The 17648-nt window shown below is 37.9% G+C and overlaps 1 protein-coding gene across 2 annotated transcripts; it reads left to right on the top strand.

Moving 5' to 3' along the window:
* The first annotated feature begins 7201 nt into the window (after window positions 1–7201).
* On the top strand, window positions 7202–16578 carry LOC113695784 (transcriptional elongation regulator MINIYO). 2 transcript variants are annotated; one of them, XM_027214936.2, is made up of 11 exons: window positions 7202–8042; window positions 8686–8918; window positions 9010–10024; window positions 10739–10866; window positions 10974–11152; window positions 11887–11992; window positions 12128–12385; window positions 12490–12678; window positions 12803–15064; window positions 15548–15757; window positions 16056–16578. In XM_027214936.2, the coding sequence occupies exons 2-11, from the start codon at window positions 8688–8690 to the stop codon at window positions 16248–16250; spliced, it is 4773 nt and encodes a 1590-aa protein (XP_027070737.2). In that variant the 5' UTR covers window positions 7202–8042; window positions 8686–8687; the 3' UTR covers window positions 16251–16578. The 2 variants fall into 2 exon arrangements, with proteins under 2 accessions (XP_027070737.2, XP_027070736.2); XM_027214935.2 differs by having other exon boundaries at window positions 7254–8042; window positions 8670–8918.
* Window positions 16579–17648: the final 1070 nt, after the last annotated feature.

The raw sequence follows: 17648 nt of genomic DNA, 5'->3' as shown, positions 1-17648 counted from the left end.
ATCGCAAGAATAAGCAAGTTAGACAAACAAAACTAGGCGAAACACCGATTCCCGAGTGTGAAACCCTAGACTATAGCTATAACCAAGCGATATCAGGTATAAATCACTCAATCTACCCAGATCAATTCAAATCTAGGCTCTGGTACCACCTGTGACGACCCTACCTCCCCAGAGGGCGTACCCCAGGATTTAGCGGACCACCTTCCCAACTCTCGTCAGAACTCGGTCACTTATTTCGAACAAAATAATTCACAACCTCGAACATAGATAGAACAACAGTTTTCAAGTTTGGAATGTACAAAAACATTCATTTCTGTCTCAAACTTCTATACAATCTCACATACATCAAAAGAATGGAGTTCAAAATACATTCAACCCTAATTGAGCGACTTAATTTTTAAAAATTAGACTACGCTAGTCTGTACCAATCTCACGCCTCGCTCGAACCCCCTGTAAGGAAAATAAAACTAATAAAGTGAGCTAAAGCTCAATGAGGTTCTAAATAGCAAGTTGACCAATAATTAAAAGTGAAAATATCATAATAGTAAAGTAGCGAGTATGACAAGTCAAGAAAATAAGCAATAATGCTTCGTATGGCCAAATATTAAGTATTCAACATTTCAAGTAAAAGGATACAGTTGGTTAGGTAAACTAGCTCCACCACAGCTTGATCAAGTAGTAATTTACACTCCGTCAACTTCCAAGTAAGGTAACTAGTTCAGTAGTACACCACTTAACTCCAATCGCCGTCCACCGACCAAACCCCTTACCGGGCCCGAATTTGAAGATAAACACTGGTGGTAATATTCGAGTATACCGATTAGTCGAGGAGATAACACTGCACTCGACAAACTAGAGACCTAGGATTCGTTATCTAATCGATCAGACCCTTTGCCGGCTTGACTTAATTAACTAGTCTCAGGGTTTCTGAAATTCCAGATAAGATATGAATCATATACATGTATATCAAGTCAATGGCAACCAGTGAACAAGAATATACCACATTAGGGCAAGTGCAATAAAGTACACCCTTACCCGATCAAACTAAGCAAATATTATCCAACCACGTTGGTTAAGCATGTAAAACAAGTATCAAGTTCAATCATGTATTTGGAAGCACTCACCCAAAGACTTAGTGCTTCTTAGAATCACGTTCAGGTACAACTCCTTGTTTGGAGTTCAAATCTGCGATAAAACATCATTTAAGAGTTTGAAATCAACTAAGGTTCGAAACTTAAGAGTTTCGCTTAAAGAAATCAAGTGAATGAAATGCATTTAAGGAGTATTCATTTTTCTTATCACACTCGAGAAAACTCATGCTCGCTCTTTTAGTTTTGATAGGAAGCGGTTAAAACGTTTAAATTTGTAAAGTGGGCTAAAAGACGAGGAAAACATACTCCGAGTGGTCGCTACTTTCACTTTTCAAGGGTACGAGTTTTGGCAAAATTTCAGCTTATATACCTCTACAAAAGAAAACTCGAATACCATCGACAATCCAAGTTCAATTCAACCTCAAATCTTCGCTCGAGTCGCGAGTATACATGCCTAACCCTCGAGTGAACATTTGGGTAGCACGTCCTTTGTATTTAGCTATTTTTCATTTTTTTCCTCAACTCAGCCCAAATCCAACACATAAGTAAGCTTAACACAATAGTACCTCAACTAGGTTCAATATCTTCCAAATGCAAGTCAATTCTAACAATGAAACTACCAAGACCAAAGCTGGAAAGTAGTTTTAAAGACAAATAGCTAAGTAACAGGTTTGACATCTTCCGGCGTTTCGGTCACAACTAAAGCTACGCCTTTCGGATTGGGGTAAAGTTTATGGCATTTCGAAGCTAAGACAGAGACCTACATTTCCTATGAAGATATCAACACCCAATTCGTGCATTGTCAAGGTAAAAATGTGAAATCTCAGAGAAAAAAAAAAGCTGCCCGTGAAATAGGGTATTTGGGCAGTCAGGGATATTTTAGTCATTCCACAAGCTACAATACTCTTGATTGAACTAAAATTTTGCAGGTAGATAGCTAACTCCATTCCCTACAACTTTCATGTTTTGAGCAAGACCTGATTCAGCCTTTATCATAGGCGAATATACAGGTTAGTTTGGTTCTAAAACAGGGTAGAAACTACAATTGCTGGAATTTGACGTTTCAATGCTTAAAAGTAACATTCATGCCTTTAATCACTACCCCAAATCCATATCCAAGCTCACAAACACCATATACTAGATAAACAACATTATTCAAAACTGAAAATTACAAACCCTAGCTGAAAATTATAAGCTAATAAGTAAGACCATGAAACTTTCCATAAAATCCATCACAATCAAGTCATGTGTTGCTTAAATTGCAAAATAAGAAAGAAAAAGAGAGGTTTCTAGTATAATACCTCAAAACCCCCAAAATAAGTTGTGATACAAGAACTTTCTTCCTCCCAAAAATTCCACCAAGCTTTTCCAAAGATTGATCGGAGTGGATTCAAGTTTCACGTTAATTTTCTCAAGAATCAAACAAGATATCAAGTAGAAAAACTTGGAAATTTTTTCTCTCTTCTCCTCTCCCTAGAGCTCGGCCAACATGATGAAAATGAAGAAGAAATGAAGCCAAGAGAAAGATAAGAAGATAGGAAATTGGGTTGGTCAAAGTTGGTAGGATGGCCGCCAAGTGTCGCCGCAAGATTAAGTCTCAAATTTTTTTCTTTTTCTCTCTTTTATTTAGTCAATAATTTCGAATTTTTGGAGGAGATATTTAGGGCTGATTAACTCAATGAAAAATAAGGAGATTAAGGTAATAAAGTAGGGTTCAAGTGGTGCTCTCAATCGGTAGCAAACAGTGCACATCGGTTCGATCCATTTTTCCTTAACTCGCACGTACTAGGGTTTTCACATATGATTTACTAACTTATTATTAGTATTTCTAATTACACACTTTTTCTTATTTAAAAATCACTCTTAACCACCAAATTTAGTACACACGCCTCACCAACTAATCACACTAGCGAAATATGCAAAAATTCTAATTTACGCTAACTATAAAATTAAAGATGAAACTTTTGATTCTATGATTTATTACAACTATTTTAGGAAGTAAATGAGTAGTAAAGCTATTATAAGGTAATTTATTCAAAATAAAAGGGAATTTGTAAGAAAATATGAAGAATTTTGCGAGTCCTCACATCCATCTTCCCCTAGGGCATACTCTAAGGGTTAGCGAACTGCCTGCCCAACTCTCGCCAGGACTACTAAGCCGAAAACATGATTACCAAAACAAACGGTGCAACATAACTTTGATTATACGCTCTAACGAAAAATGAAAAGAACTGAGGCCCCGACATAATCTGGCCAAGATTTTTTTTCTTTCCTTGTTCAAGTTCCGCACTCGCCCGGTTTTCCAAGGAATACAAGAAAAATTCACAGAACCATAGAAACATGCATTCTCAACTAATATACATAACCATACGCTTGCATGATTATGTATACATTGGAGTTTTTACAAGCCAAAATGTTATACTGGGACAAAATACAATTAGGGTTTACTGTTACAGAGGAGCTTAATCAAAAGAATATCTATAACTAGCTCTACTCTTTTTTTCAAAAATCACGGTTCCAAAATATTGACCCCTGTAAGGAAAACAAAGATAATGGGAATGAGCTTTCGGCTAATGAGGTACCAACAGGCCAAGCAGTCAAATATCACGAAAGTCCACTTGTAATTAATCAAATAAAGACATCAAATAAGGAGGAAGGAACACCACAATTAAACAGAAAGTAAAAGGATACAGATGGCTCTCAAGTGCCAATTTCCTCTTTTGCATTACTTGATCCAAGCCCGTTGACCCTCCGTCAACGTTTAAAGAAACGACCAAGACCGTAGACCCCACTTTACACCAAGTTTCGTTCGCCAAACATCCCCCTTACCGGGCCCGAACGCCTCAAGTAGAAACATGGATGGTAATACTCGAGTATACTGATTAGTCGAGAAGATAACACTCCACTCGACAAAACAGAAGACTCATGGTTCGTTATCTAATCGACCAGGCACTTGCCGGCTCGACTCGATTAACCACCAATGAGATTGAGCTCAGATTTCATAATAAAGTCGTTGGATACAAGCCTCCGAATGACATCAAATCATGCACAAGTAACAGATTCAAATTTATACAGGAACCAGTAAAACAGGCAAGAGAAACGAGTGTGATAAAGTATACCCTCGTTTCATCCAGAATAAACAGAAGTCACAGTTATTCAAGTCACAAATTGCAAGTACAAGTAAACCAATTAAGCAACAAGTCATGCGAGTGGTACACTCACTAATCAAATGCAACCCTGCACTTGAACGCTGGTTTGTCCTCTTGAACCATCTCGAGTCCTGCGGTCACATACTATAGTAAAAGACTAGCAAAACAAAACTAAAATACATGAAGAACTTAAGGTTTCTAAGACTTCATTTTCTTTTTCTTAAATCTCAATTCCATGCATAAACCATACCCAAAATGAAAGACCAACTCCACACTTAAAGTGGAAAATGAAAGTAAAACAGTTCTAAGAGAAGAGAATTTCTTAGCTTTGCACAACACTATTTAAAAAATCATATCTTAAGTTTCTTAAGTCCAAAATTGATAAACTTTATACGGTCGGAAAATAGGCACAAAGGGTTACAATTTCCCAGAAGACACATTTGTAAGATTCAGTCCCTAAGTCAGTCAAATCCGAGCCTCAAGTTGCTACTTCATCCAGTAAAAGACAGAACAGGTATGCAATTTCAGTCAAGTTTGAAAAATCACAGATATTCATGGGAATTGAGAAAAAGGCTGAAATGTTGACGGTTGATAGTACTCTGACTCTAGTTTCAAACGCAATAAACGGAACTCAATTCCGACTTTTCTACAACAAGATATAGCAGATTTTCGAAAACTGTCCAAGGGTTCCTGGGGACAAATTTTTAGCAGCACCTCCTTTGTTTTTAGCAATTTTTCCAGCCAATTCAAGGCTTCATTCTCACCACAAAACAGCCTCAAATCAAGCATATACATACCAAGCCAACAACTCACTAAATCAAGCATATAACCATCCCCTACTCAAGCTAGAAAATGAAACCCTAAGTTGGAATTCCTACTCACAAGCTGGAACTTTCTTTAGGCATGTCAAACTAGCATATAAAACCTATATATTTCACATAGCAAAGCTACCAAGCCATGGCCAACACTTAAGCATCATACGTGGGCAGAAAATTACCATAAAAACTGAAAATTTCACATCACAACTTCAAACCATGAAATTTTCTCATGAAACTACCGAAATTGAAACCCTAAACCACTAGTTTGCATATATTTGAAGTAGAGGAAAGTTTCTTGCCAAAGTTACCTTATACCTTCAAGAAAGATGGAAACTTAGTGCTTTTCCTCCAAAAAATCTCTCCACTCAAGCCCTTAATCTTCCCTAGTGAACAACTTTTATGGAGTATTTTGCAAAATCTATGGTTGGAACTCAAGATTCAAGCAAGGAATGGAGGTTGAAGTTGAAGCTTTCTTTCTCTCTTTCTCTCAAGGTGGTTCGGCCATGGAGGGAAGGAAATGGAAGAGTTGTTGGTCCAAATTTGTTTTCATTCAAGAGGTAAGAAAGTCTTTGGTCAAGGTCAAAGGTCCAAGAGTTTGGTGACAAATGTTTAGCCAATATTAATCCTCATCTTGTTATCTTCCAATCACTAAGTTGTTTTGCCAACATCTAATTATCCCTTAACACCTTATAAAATAATATCCTGTTATGCAAAACTTCACCTAGTCGTTAAAAATATATCGCAATTACCACACTAGCGGGTTCCACATCCATAACACACTTGAAACTTAACATGTACTAACTTATACCAAGAAAATGATCTAAAAACTTGACTTACTTATAAAAATATCGAGGAAATTAAGGCAATAGTTTAAAGTAAAGAAAATGCATTCAAAGAAATAAATAAAATATAATCTAATTTTCCGGATCCTCACACTTCTCCTTGCAACTGCCATGTGGCAATATAACAAGTAGTAAGAAAAGGAAGATGATCTTTTCCATAAAAAATTATGCAATTTAAGGGAAAGATGATTATAGATATTGCAACTGGTCGAACATATACCCCAACTGCAAACTTTTTTTTTTCAGACTTCCGAATTAATATTGAGAATCAAACATAAGACAAAGCATTTCAATTGTTACACGTTATACATTTGTGGTCTTACTTACTCGTCCAAAATTTAATATCTGGACTAATAATTTTTTTCAGAAAAAATGGTATAGCCATTTGGTTGTCTTCATTAGCCGACAATGTTTGAAAGTTAACACTAATCATTTAATACGATTTTAATGTTCCAAAGTAATTGTATTGTGTAGATAAATTTTTATAAAATTAAGGTAAAAAAAAACAAAATTGAATAGACGTTACGTGATACTGCGCATTACAGTTACTATAGAGAATTTTTTATTGAATTGCAAAGAAAATATTCAGACCAAAGATTAATTTCAAAAGTGAATCTTAAATGTCCTTTCGCCATTTGTTTGGATAAGAGTTTATTTGAGATAATTACTGTAGCACTTTTTGTGATGTGATATATGTGAGATAAAAAGATGATTGGGATTTGTGTAGTAAATTATTTTGTTTCAAATTATCTCAATCCAAAGACACTTAGTTCTTACAAATTTCCTTTTATTTTTAAAGGCACTTACAAGTTTACTTAATCTCAAAACTAAATATCGAAGTACTAATAATTGTGTGGTGGAGAATTGTAGACAATTCAAATACACTAGAGCATTTTCCTCACTGCCCTCCGTAACTCTTTTGGCTTGTGATATTGTAAGAGCAAAAATTAGCTGGCGGAGCAATTTTTCGAACTCAATGACAACTTTTCCCTTACATTTGTTAAAGTCAACTTAACTCTCATAACATTATTTGGCCTGATGGTAGTTGTTTGTTACTTCTCCTTTCTTTCCCTCCCTCTCCGCCATAGTTAGGGGTGTAAACGGAACCAATTAAACCAAATACCCTATTATTTCAGCTTCTTGATTATGTTAAGGGATTAAAAATTTTGTTCAAGTTTAATTTATTTATTTGCCAGAATTAAAGTTGAATGAGTTTTTGTCAAGCTAAACTCAAGTAACTTAAAATTTTTACATATAAAAATTCAATCTTATACTAATTGAATCAAGCTTTTAAAATTTTTACATATAAAATTTAATTTTATACTAATTGTATCAAAACGCTCTCCAAGCTCGGAAGTGTTCTTACCAAGGCACGCTGTATTCAAGTTGTAGCAGCAGCTTGGTTTTATTTACCAGTTGTGTTCCTCTCCCTTAGCAAATTCCCAGGCTTAAACTGTGGAGCTTCGCATCCCTGAATTTCTGCCTTCATATCTTCAACTATTAAAATTGCAAGAGTCCATACACCCACCCAAAAATACTTCACTAAGAATCCAGTCGCTTACCCTCTTCCTTTTCTGATTTTGGTCGGATACAGTTTTGCTTTGCTTGGCAATTGCACTGATAAAACTACTGATTGGGCTAGAAATTTCAGTACTTCAGGCGAACAACAGCTCGGAAATAGGACAATTTCTTCTCGTGGCCTCTGGAATTGAACCGAGGACACTTTCGACAGCGGAGTAGCAAGACAAATCAGCCTAGGACGGGGCCTTAACCCCATCCATCACATCCTGATTATCGACTGTGTTGTTCCTCGCCGCCTCCTAGACGGGAAGGACATAAAGACGGAAAGGACTTTTGGTTAAATTGAAGACATTAACTCACCGGGGAAAATTGTCCTTTTAACTACAGATTGCTCTGGCAATATCGCCAGTCCTCTGTTCCCCTCATCACTGAAACACGTGAGAGAACAACCCCCCCCCCCCCCCCCCCCCCCCCCCCCCCCCCCCCCCCCCCCCCCCCCCCCCCCCCCAAACACACAAAACCAAAAATAAAACACCCAAATTACCTCTTTCTTTCTCCTGTCTTGCCGGCTTAGTCTACAACAATCGGTAGAAACTCTTCATCTGCTCAACCAAAATTCAGGTACTGTCCAATACTATTTCCCTATTACTTTCTTAGCTGAATTGACTTGTTAGCGCCGAGCTTTTGCTTTCGCCTTTTCAACATGCAATGGGATGCTTTCGTTAGTTTGATTCTCTTAGCCTAGCTTATAGCTCTTGAATTTTGCAAGTTTTCTGGGCCTTTCTGAAATCCACTTTCATGGTTAACAAATTTATGTATCTATGTATTGGTCCTTTTGCTCTATTGGAATTAATGCTGTCATGCGTTTGCTTGAATTCTGTGTCAAATTTGCTTCTAGGTTTTGATTTTCAAATTAATATTCGTTAAATTGAAGCTTTTGTTGCTAAATAACTTGGGTTATTGGGGTTATCGCTCTCCAGTTGGTTGTGAAGACTAGGAGTTTTAGGTCTTGTGGTTGTAGTGCTAATATTTCTTGCATACTGATCCTAGTAGCAGCAGCAGTTTGCGCATGATTGTGTGGGTTGGAAGGATTGGGTTTCATAATTGAACTGAATAAAGATTGATTTTACTAAACTGAGTAGGTTAGCATTTTTGAGGTTTGCACTTTATTCAAAGATGTCCTTTAGTTATTGAAATTGTATTGACCTTGGTGCATTTTAATGATAGCTTAAGTTTCTGATATGCCAGTTGGCTCATTTTCCAGTAATGAAGTTGGACGCTGGAGTCAAAGGAGGCAAAAGCTTCAAGAAACCTGTTTTCGGAACTCCTCTGGTTCAACTTAATGGAGAAAATGAAGATGCTTCTCGCTTAGTCGGTGGCATTATTGAGAAGGGCAGTTTTTCAGTCTCATCAGATACCCCTGCCCCTTCCTGCATACCTCCTCCTCGCCCCACTGCCCTTCCTTTTCCAGTGGCCCGTCACCGCTCCCATGGCCCTGTAAGTGCTGTTCCCTCGTACTACTTCCCCCCCACCCTCTCTTTTCAGTCAAGAGGTTTAATATGTGTTTTGGTTAATCTGTTGTCTTTAGCATTGGACTCCAGTTGGTGGTAGCAGTTTCAGCGGTGATGATAGGGATATGGATGATACTGAAGAAGGGGAAGAGAAGGGTTTTAGTGGGTTTGACTCTCTTGCTGCTTTTGCCAAACCAGTTCCAAGAAGGAAGAGGAAAGGTTTGGATTTATCTCGGTGGCGGGACATAATGGGTGGTGAGGGTGATTCTTCTGGAGAGTGTAAGCACGTTGTTGTTGAAAAGTCCACAGCTGTCAGCCCTCTGGCTGAAATTTCAGGTGATAGTTTAGAAAAGAGTGCTGTTGCTTTGGCCATGGACTTGGATACGGAAGGCAAGAATTCTGTTGATTTTCGAGAGATGAAAGAGCAACTATCAGATTTGCCAACTGATCTCGCCCAACAAAAGAACACAGCAGATGTTCATGTTGCTCAACAGTTTTTGCAGATGGGAGGAACATCAAGACATAGGATTGCAGAAACGGAGGAAGATATTATATCAGAGAGAGGGCTGGGACTTCCAGAAATTTTGGGCAACGAAATGGAAGTTGATAGGCAGTCTGTAGATGAATCTGAGGCGTTGAATCTTGAGAGTCAAATTGATGCTGAGAATCGCACTCGATTAGGGAGAATGTCATGTAAAGAGATCGCAGAAGCACAGGCTGAGATAATGGCAAAGATGAGTCCTGCATTGATAGAGGCATTGAAAAAGCGGGGACAAGACAAGTTGAAAAAGAAAAAGTGCCCTCGTTCAGATAAGGATAAGGCTACAACTGCTGTAGTGGGCACTCTGCAAGATGAGAGCATTTTGTTCAATGCACATGGACTTCCCCATAGTGATAGCTCTGACAGGGTTATCGAAACAGGTTCAAAAGAGACATGGATGAAGCAAGGGAATGAAGTTGGTCCTGGACCCAGCCCAAAGAACAGCAGTTTGTGGGATTCTTGGAGCAAAAGAGTAGAGACTGTCAGAGAAATAAGATTTTCCCTGGATGGCAGCATGATAAAATTTAATGTTCTCCAGGCGACAAATACAGGTAAGGCTGAGGTGGTTCCTTGTGTTTGGTAGGCAAAAGGAGAGGAGCATGGTGAACAGAGAGGAGGGGGGCACTATGTAGTTCCTGGGTCGAACAAACATTTTTGCTGCTAATTCTTTTGGTGTTCAAATCCCCTTTGGTTAATAACTGCTAACTAAAGTAGAGTAAGTATTCGTAGTAACTTGAGCGCATATGCAGTTTATCCTGAATTACGATTCAAACTTCTGTTTAGGACACCTAAGTTGCTCTATTGAATTTCTTAAACTACATGTTATTAAGCACTCTTTAGATGAATAATGGCCATCTATGATGGATATATTGATCCAATTGAAAATTCATCTAAAAAATGATTTTTAATAAATATGTCAATTTATTCCTTTTTGTTTATTTCGCAGATTGAGTCAAGATGCAGTCTGTTAGTTTATATGCAGTTTATAAAGGAAGTAGATACTGCTTTCTCTAATGATCTTTCGCTCCCCCTTTTTTTCCTTTCTTTGTGTTTATGTGTGTGTTGTTCTTGCTTTCCCATGTTTCCCATGTTAGATCCTATATGCATCTTTATCTAATGAGACCTTACAAATTGTTATATTGGTTTTCTTCTAATATATCTGTGGCACAAACTTTTGAGTAAATAAAGCGAGTTATCTGCTTGTACTTATGCCTCATGATGAATTATAATGATTCCCCAAGATCCACTTACCCCTATCTTATTAGGTAGTACGTCTGCCGGAAGTCAATATACTGTAAATAATGTTGCTGAACGAGACTTGCTTAGAACTGAAGGTGACCCTGGTGCAGTTGGATACACCATCAAGGAAGCAGTGGCTCTAACTAGAAGTGTAGTAAGTTTGGATGTTTTGCCTGTGACACTCTTTGGTCCCTTGGTCTTGTTGACTTGTAATGAAGGTCTGGTGGCATTATTAGCCTCATTCTGAACTGCATTATTCAGGTTCCGGGTCAAAGAGCTCTTGCACTACATCTTGTTGCAGCCATACTTAATAGGGCAATACATGGCATCTGCAAGAAGAAAGTTGGATACAGCTTGAAATACGCTGAAACAGATGGAGATTGGGAGGCTATCTGGGCTTTTTCTCTTGGCCCAGAACCTGAGCTTGCTTTATCACTGAGGTATATCCATAGATATTGCGGCCAGAATTCCTTCACCTCTTTTTGTTTCTTTGGATATGACTCTGATTTTATATTCCTCTTTGCAAGTATGTTGCATGTTAGTTCATCACTGTCATTTTGGACAAATCTGGATGGATCAGCAGTTCTTATTGAATTGTGCCCGTCTTTGTCATGTTTCATCTCTGTATTACATGTCTGAAAAACTTATCAAAAGTGATATGTATGTTTTGTCTGCTCTTAAAAGTTCATTTTTTGCTTTTTCGTGAAAAAATTTTCCTGCTTTTGCTGTTGTTCTGTGTTTTAAATGCTGCCAGTAAGGGCTGATGGTCATTGGCACTTTTGATTGAACAATTAGATGATGCATTGAGTGGAATAGTTTAAGTTTGATTTTTTGGATAAGCATGTAAAATGACCCATAAATGTCATTGAACTGTTGTTGGTCCATATCGTTTAGGCTTAATTGTCTGGTCCTGATGTTAATTGGATTCTTCATATCAATTTCCACTTTCTTGTCCATCACTGGCTCCATGAACTATTTCATCTATCATTTTGGTATCTTGGTATGCCCTTTCTCCACCACCTTTCTTGAACGTATGGGTAGAAAAGAATCTTTGCACTTTTATTTTCGACTACAAACCCCTTAGTTATATCAGCCCTAAAATTGGTTACACCATGACTCCTCCTCCCTGATAGTTTGATGCATGTCTCCTTATCCTGCTGTTTCTTGCTTGTAGGATTTGTCTTGACGATAACCACAATTCTGTGGTTCTATCTTGTGCCAAAGCTATTCAGTCCATGCTGAGCTTTGATCTGACTGAGAGTCTCTTTGATACCTCAGAGGTACAGTTGCATTAGTCAAATTATATTCTTGTCTTTTGCTTCTTGATGGCTGAAAACAAAACTATGGATAAAGTAGTGTATTTTTATGCGTCTATTTTGTCATAGATTCACTTCGTGTGATGCTTCTTTTTTCAGAAGGCTCCATCCACTCAGGATGACATTCCTACTGCTGCTGTATTTAGAAGTAAACCAGAGATTGATGTTGGTTTTCTTCATGGTAGCTTTTGGAAGTACAGTACTAAACCAACTAATATTCTTCCCTTACCTAAGGTTAATGATGACAATCCTGAAGGTGAGCATACAATTCAGGATGATGTAGTTGTTTCTGGTCAAGATGTAGCTGCAGGTTTGGTTAGAATGGGAATCCTCCCAAGGATATGCTATTTGTTGGAGGTACTCATAAATTGGCAAATATGGTGTTTGTCCTTCCATTTGGCTGAATAACTGCATTACACTTTGTTAGTAACCATTCTGAGCGATCTTTTATCTGCTGCCAGACGCAGTCTTCAGCCTCTTTGGAGGAGTGCTTGCTTTCTATACTTGTTGCAGTTGCAAGGCATTCCCCAACTTCTGCAACTGCGATCATGACGTGCCATAGGCTGGTTCAGACAGTCATTAACAGATTCTTGGCTGAGGAACAAATGGAAATCAATCCTTCAAAGATAAAATGTGTCATCCTCTTGAAAGTAAGAACATTCTGTGCAGTCTTTGTAAACTTGCTTTTTTCACTGATGTATTAATAATGCTGTAGGGTAGATGTTCTTTGCACTTATCAGATTGTTGTTGGTTACTTTTCTTACTATGTGAAAGGTGCTAGCTAGGACTGACAAGAAGAATTGCTTAGAATTTATCAACAGTGGGATTTTCCAGAAGGTTACTTGGCATTTAGTTCGATATATGTCTCTTGACCAGTGGATCAATTCTGGAAAGGAGGTCTGTAAACTTTCGTCAAATCTCTTGGTTGAACAATTAAGATTATGGAAGGTCTGCATAACTTATGGTTATTGTGTATCTTACTTTGCGGATCTGTTTCCTGCCTTGAGCATTTGGTTAAATGTGCCTACTTTTCAAAAGCTACTTGACCGTGACGTCCTTGGTGAGTTTGTTGCAGTCTCCAGGGAAGTTTATCTTGTTCTGGAGGCTTTGACTAAAAGCCTTCCAAATTTTTATTCATCTAGCGACAAGACAACAGATGGAAATGCCGAAGAGATGGAGAGTTGGTGTTGGAGTTATGTTGGTCCACTGATAGATTTAGCTCTTGACTGGACAGTGTTAAAAAATATTACACCTCTATCCAGATTCATTGACTGGCAAAATCGAGAAAATGAGGATAACATGTTGCAAGATTCAGTTATGAATTCATTATTGTGGGTGATTTCCTCTGCTATGCACACAATTTGTAGTGTACTGGAGGCTGTGATACCAGCTGATACTTCAGAATTTAGTGGGGGGTGTCTGCCATGGCTGCCTGAGTTTGTTCCCAAGGTTGGACTTAAACTTATCAAGAATGGGTACTTTCACTTCTCAGGAGCAGATGTCTGTGATTTCAATGTTGCGGAAGGGGGTTCTTTTGTCAAGTTTCTATGTCATCTGAGGTATAAATGTGGACTAGAAACATCTATAGCTTCTTCTTCTTGCCTCCAAGGGTTAATCCAAATCATTTCTATTGTGGACAAGTTAATCAGGTTAGCTAACCCTGAGATTGATAATCTGTCATCTGAATTCCTGGGTGTGCCAAGAGAAGATAAGATTCTGGCTGATGGGATACTTAAGTCCTCTGTGGCTGAATTAAAAGCTTTGCTGGCAAGCTATATGAAGTTTACTTTTAAGCGCCCGAATATGCAGTCAATTGAGATGTTTGGCAGAGGTGGGCCTGCTCCAGGAACGGGTGTGGGTTGGGGAGCCTCAGGTGGAGGGTTTTGGTCCAAAACTGTGTTGCTGGCTCAAGTAGATGCAAGATTAATCACTTGCTTGCTGGAAATTTTTCAGAATTTCTGTGTAAATGATCAGTTAACAGTTGACAATTTGCCCAGCTTTCTGCGATGGATTAATACTGCCATGGAAGTTTGTTTAACAGCGGGACCTAGGGATAGATCCATGGTGGATAAAATATTTGATCTGCTGTTCCAAGTTCCTGTCTTGAGGTGCCTTGAGTTTGTTATATACGATTTTCTTCATGTTAATAAGACGCTGAAAGTTTTCGAGTGGAAGTATGAAGAAGAGGATTACCTTCTCTTTTGTGGTGTGTTGGCCGCTCACTTCAAAAGCAGATGGCTGTCTGTGAAAAAGAAATCTAGATCTATTGAAGAAAATCGGGATGCTAGACAAAACATGCTGAAGAAAGGCAATTTTCCACTTGAAACAATTGATGAGGAGATGAGTGCATCATATTTGGACAATACTGGTGTGACTACTTTGACCAATGAGTGGGCTTACCAGAGGCTGCCTCTTCCCGCTTATTGGTTTCTTAGTCCAATGTCAAATATGCGTTGCAGTACAGATGCTAACGTTCACAAAGCTTATAGTACCCAAAGTGTTGAGCAGGAGCAAGCTGGTCTTCTCAGAGTTGCTCAGGCTGGACTTTTCTTCCTTTTAGGTCTTGAAGCAACGTCTGCCTTCCTTAGCACTGAGTCCTACTCTTCTGTTCATAATGTTTCAGTTACTTGGAAATTGCATGCTTTGTCTGTGATATTGATTGATGGGACAGGTGTTCTTGAAGATGAGAAGAGTAGGGATGTTTATCAAACTTTGCAGGGTGTCTATGGGCACACTGTTGATAAGCGAAGATTGTCTGAAGCAGGAGATAAAATAAATGGTGGTTTGTTGCAATTTCAGTTAGAGATAAATGAGAGCTACTCTACATTCATTGAAATGCTTGTGGAGCAATTTGCTGCTGTATCCTATGGTGACTTGGTTTTTGGGCGGCAAATTGCTGTTTATCTTCATCGATGGGTTGAAGCTTCTGTTAGACTTGCTACCTGGAATGCACTATCTAATGCTCATGCTCTTGAACTTTTGCCACCTCTGGAGCAGTGTTTTGCTGAAGCTGATGGATATCTTGAACCTGTTGAGGTACTAGATAGAACTCTTAAAGTTCTTGCTGATTAAATTATTTTAATCTGTCCCACCGTGCTGTTTGTTCCTATTTGGTCGAGAGCTACTATGATGTAATTTTATTTGACAAATTGTCTGTCATTGAAATGTAAATACCAAGTCTTAGGTTGAAGCTGTCCTCTAAATATAGATCTATTGCATATTTTTGAGTAGTGCATCATAGGATTAGATTTCATCATTTTTTAATACCTCCCATGCCTCAAACACCTGCAATGAGACACAGACCAAACAACATTCTATTCTTGATGCTTTTGTTTTTGGGAGCGGGAGATAGTAATTCATGAATTGGTCAATATATCTGTTTTTGTGTCTTACTGCTTATTTTTCCCAGTTTTACAGAATTCTTTTCTTCTGACACAGAGCAAGTGTTTGGTTTTGATTTTTCCTTTTTTGGTTTTTTGAACTGTTTTATCTATTTTTTTTTGTATTTTGCATATGCAGGATGATGAGAAGCTCTTAGAAGCCTATGTAAAATCATGGGTTTCTGGTGTTCTTGACAAAGCAGCAACTAGAAGATCATCCTCGTACATCTTGGTCTTGCACCACCTTACGTCTTTTATTTTTGGCAATTGCATTGGTGATAAGCTATCGCTCCGAAATCAGCTTGTAAAATCTCTCCTGCGTGACTTCTCTCGTAAAGTAAACCATCAGGTGGGCTAGTTACTTTCAGTTGGCTGCTAATGAAGTTGGATTGCAATTTCTCCTCTCTTTTAACTTTAGTGCTCCCTGATTTTATCAAACTGACAATGTTCCATTTTCTTCAAGTCTTCCTTTTTTCATATATTTTTTTTCCCGGGGGCAGGTTCTGGGGTTTGTGACAGGGACTACAATTATTGTTTAAATATCTACTCAAGTTGTATTCGTTGACCCAGATTCCATGCGGTTAAACAAGTATTTTACCTGGTTTTCATTTTTCCTTGTCAAATCCAAACTGTTTTTTTGATGACAGGGCATGATGATGAATCTGCTGCAATATGAGAAGCCAACCACTGGCTCAAAGCGTGGACTTGTTGAAGCTTGGCAGGTAGAGAAGAGATTAGTGGTGTTGAGAGATGCTTGTGGAGGGAACTCTTTGTTGCTGAATCAAGTGGAAAAGCTCGATCAAGCACTGAAGAAAGAAGAGCCAGCACATAGTGTATCATAAACTGATACTCTTGTCTAGGTCCATGTGTGTGTATATACTTGTGCTTGGTTATGGACAGCAGGCATGCAGCACCAAAGTGTATAGCATGAATTTTCTAACTAGGGGGAAATCTTAGAAGACCATAGCCATGTACCTAGTTTGGATTGGGGTAACTTATCTTGAAATCCTGTGGAGGTTAGTTTAGGTGATTTATCGTCCTTTGAAAGTCAAATCTTCCAGGGTCTATTTTTCCTTAGTTTTTGGCTCTCCAACTAATTAAAATGTATAATTTTAGTCCTTCCGTTAACTTGGCTCGTTATGTTGGATAAAAACATCTATTGATAAAGAATTCAAGATGTGTCCAACCAACCTATTGTTTGACAAATCAAGAAAGCCCCAATGTAGGTTTGGAGGAATTTCACTAAAGAATTTGATTATTTGAGAGATATAGAAAATTCAAACTTGGAACGATGCCAAGACTTGTTAAAATATTCTCAAAAAATGAATTATGTGCCTGGTTTATGTCAATAAAAAGGAATAATTTCAGAAACCTCCCCTGAGGTTTCCGACTATTGTAGGAAGCTCCCTTCTAGTTTAAAAAATTACACCTACCTTTCCTATGATTAGCATTTCAGTAACAATGTAGACCAAATATGCTAATTTTGTTCTAAAAAAAAATCCTAAAATATCCCTTTGTTACTTAGAAGAGGGAAAGCTCACTAATAAATTTCTTTCACATTGCAACTATTATAAACGATATAATCACCACTCTAACGAACTCAATAAACCACTTCATCTTAATTCCCATATTCTCACAATTTTGATAGACTACCATTGCCACCCCCAAAGCTTCCCATGCAAATCAATTGTGACAATTAAAGGTTGCATTCAACCTAATCTTTAGCTTCATTTTTTTTTTGTTTGCCTAAATTCAATGTTTGAATTAACCATGTCACTATCCAAACTCAATCCAAATGGGTACAACCTTGTTGATGCTAAAATAATCTAACCCACCAAGAATACCAACACGAAATAACCAAAAGCAACACTAGAGACCACATCCCATGTCTCTAGGCAAATCTGATTGTAATTTTTATATTCCAAAATTCTTTTTACACAATTGGCATAATACCGTAACCTTCATCAATCCATGTTCCCTTTTCGGCTATCACTTTTATTTTCTTTTATGTACTCTGTATCATTGTCATCTTTTTCACCTTCATTTAGTTTGACAACAAATATGATCCAACAACTTGTCATTTTGCAATTTCAATTCAATAATACTTGTAAAAAAAGGAAAAAAAAGAGGATCTATTTGCAGAAAATAGTGGATTATGAGATGCAGGAGAAAGAAGGTAAGAGAGAGAGCCAGAGAGATAGAATAAGAGTTTATTTTGTGTGACAACCGTTGCTTTAGAA

Source organism: Coffea arabica, chromosome 6e (assembly GCF_036785885.1).
Source record: "Coffea arabica cultivar ET-39 chromosome 6e, Coffea Arabica ET-39 HiFi, whole genome shotgun sequence".
Taxonomy (NCBI): Eukaryota; Viridiplantae; Streptophyta; class Magnoliopsida; order Gentianales; family Rubiaceae; genus Coffea; species Coffea arabica.
The sequence above is the reverse complement of the archived record's forward strand: the minus strand, read 5'-3'. Positions and strand labels throughout refer to the sequence as shown.

Coding starts and splice junctions, on each gene's coding strand:
- LOC113695784 (XM_027214936.2), top strand. CDS start 8,688: ATGAAGTTGGACGCTGGAGTCAAAGGAGGCAAAAGCTTCAAGAAACCT. Junction 8,919..9,009: donor GTCACCGCTCCCATGGCCCT/GTAAGTGCTGTT, acceptor TGTTGTCTTTAG/CATTGGACTCCAGTTGGTGG. Junction 10,025..10,738: donor TCTCCAGGCGACAAATACAG/GTAAGGCTGAGG, acceptor CTATCTTATTAG/GTAGTACGTCTGCCGGAAGT.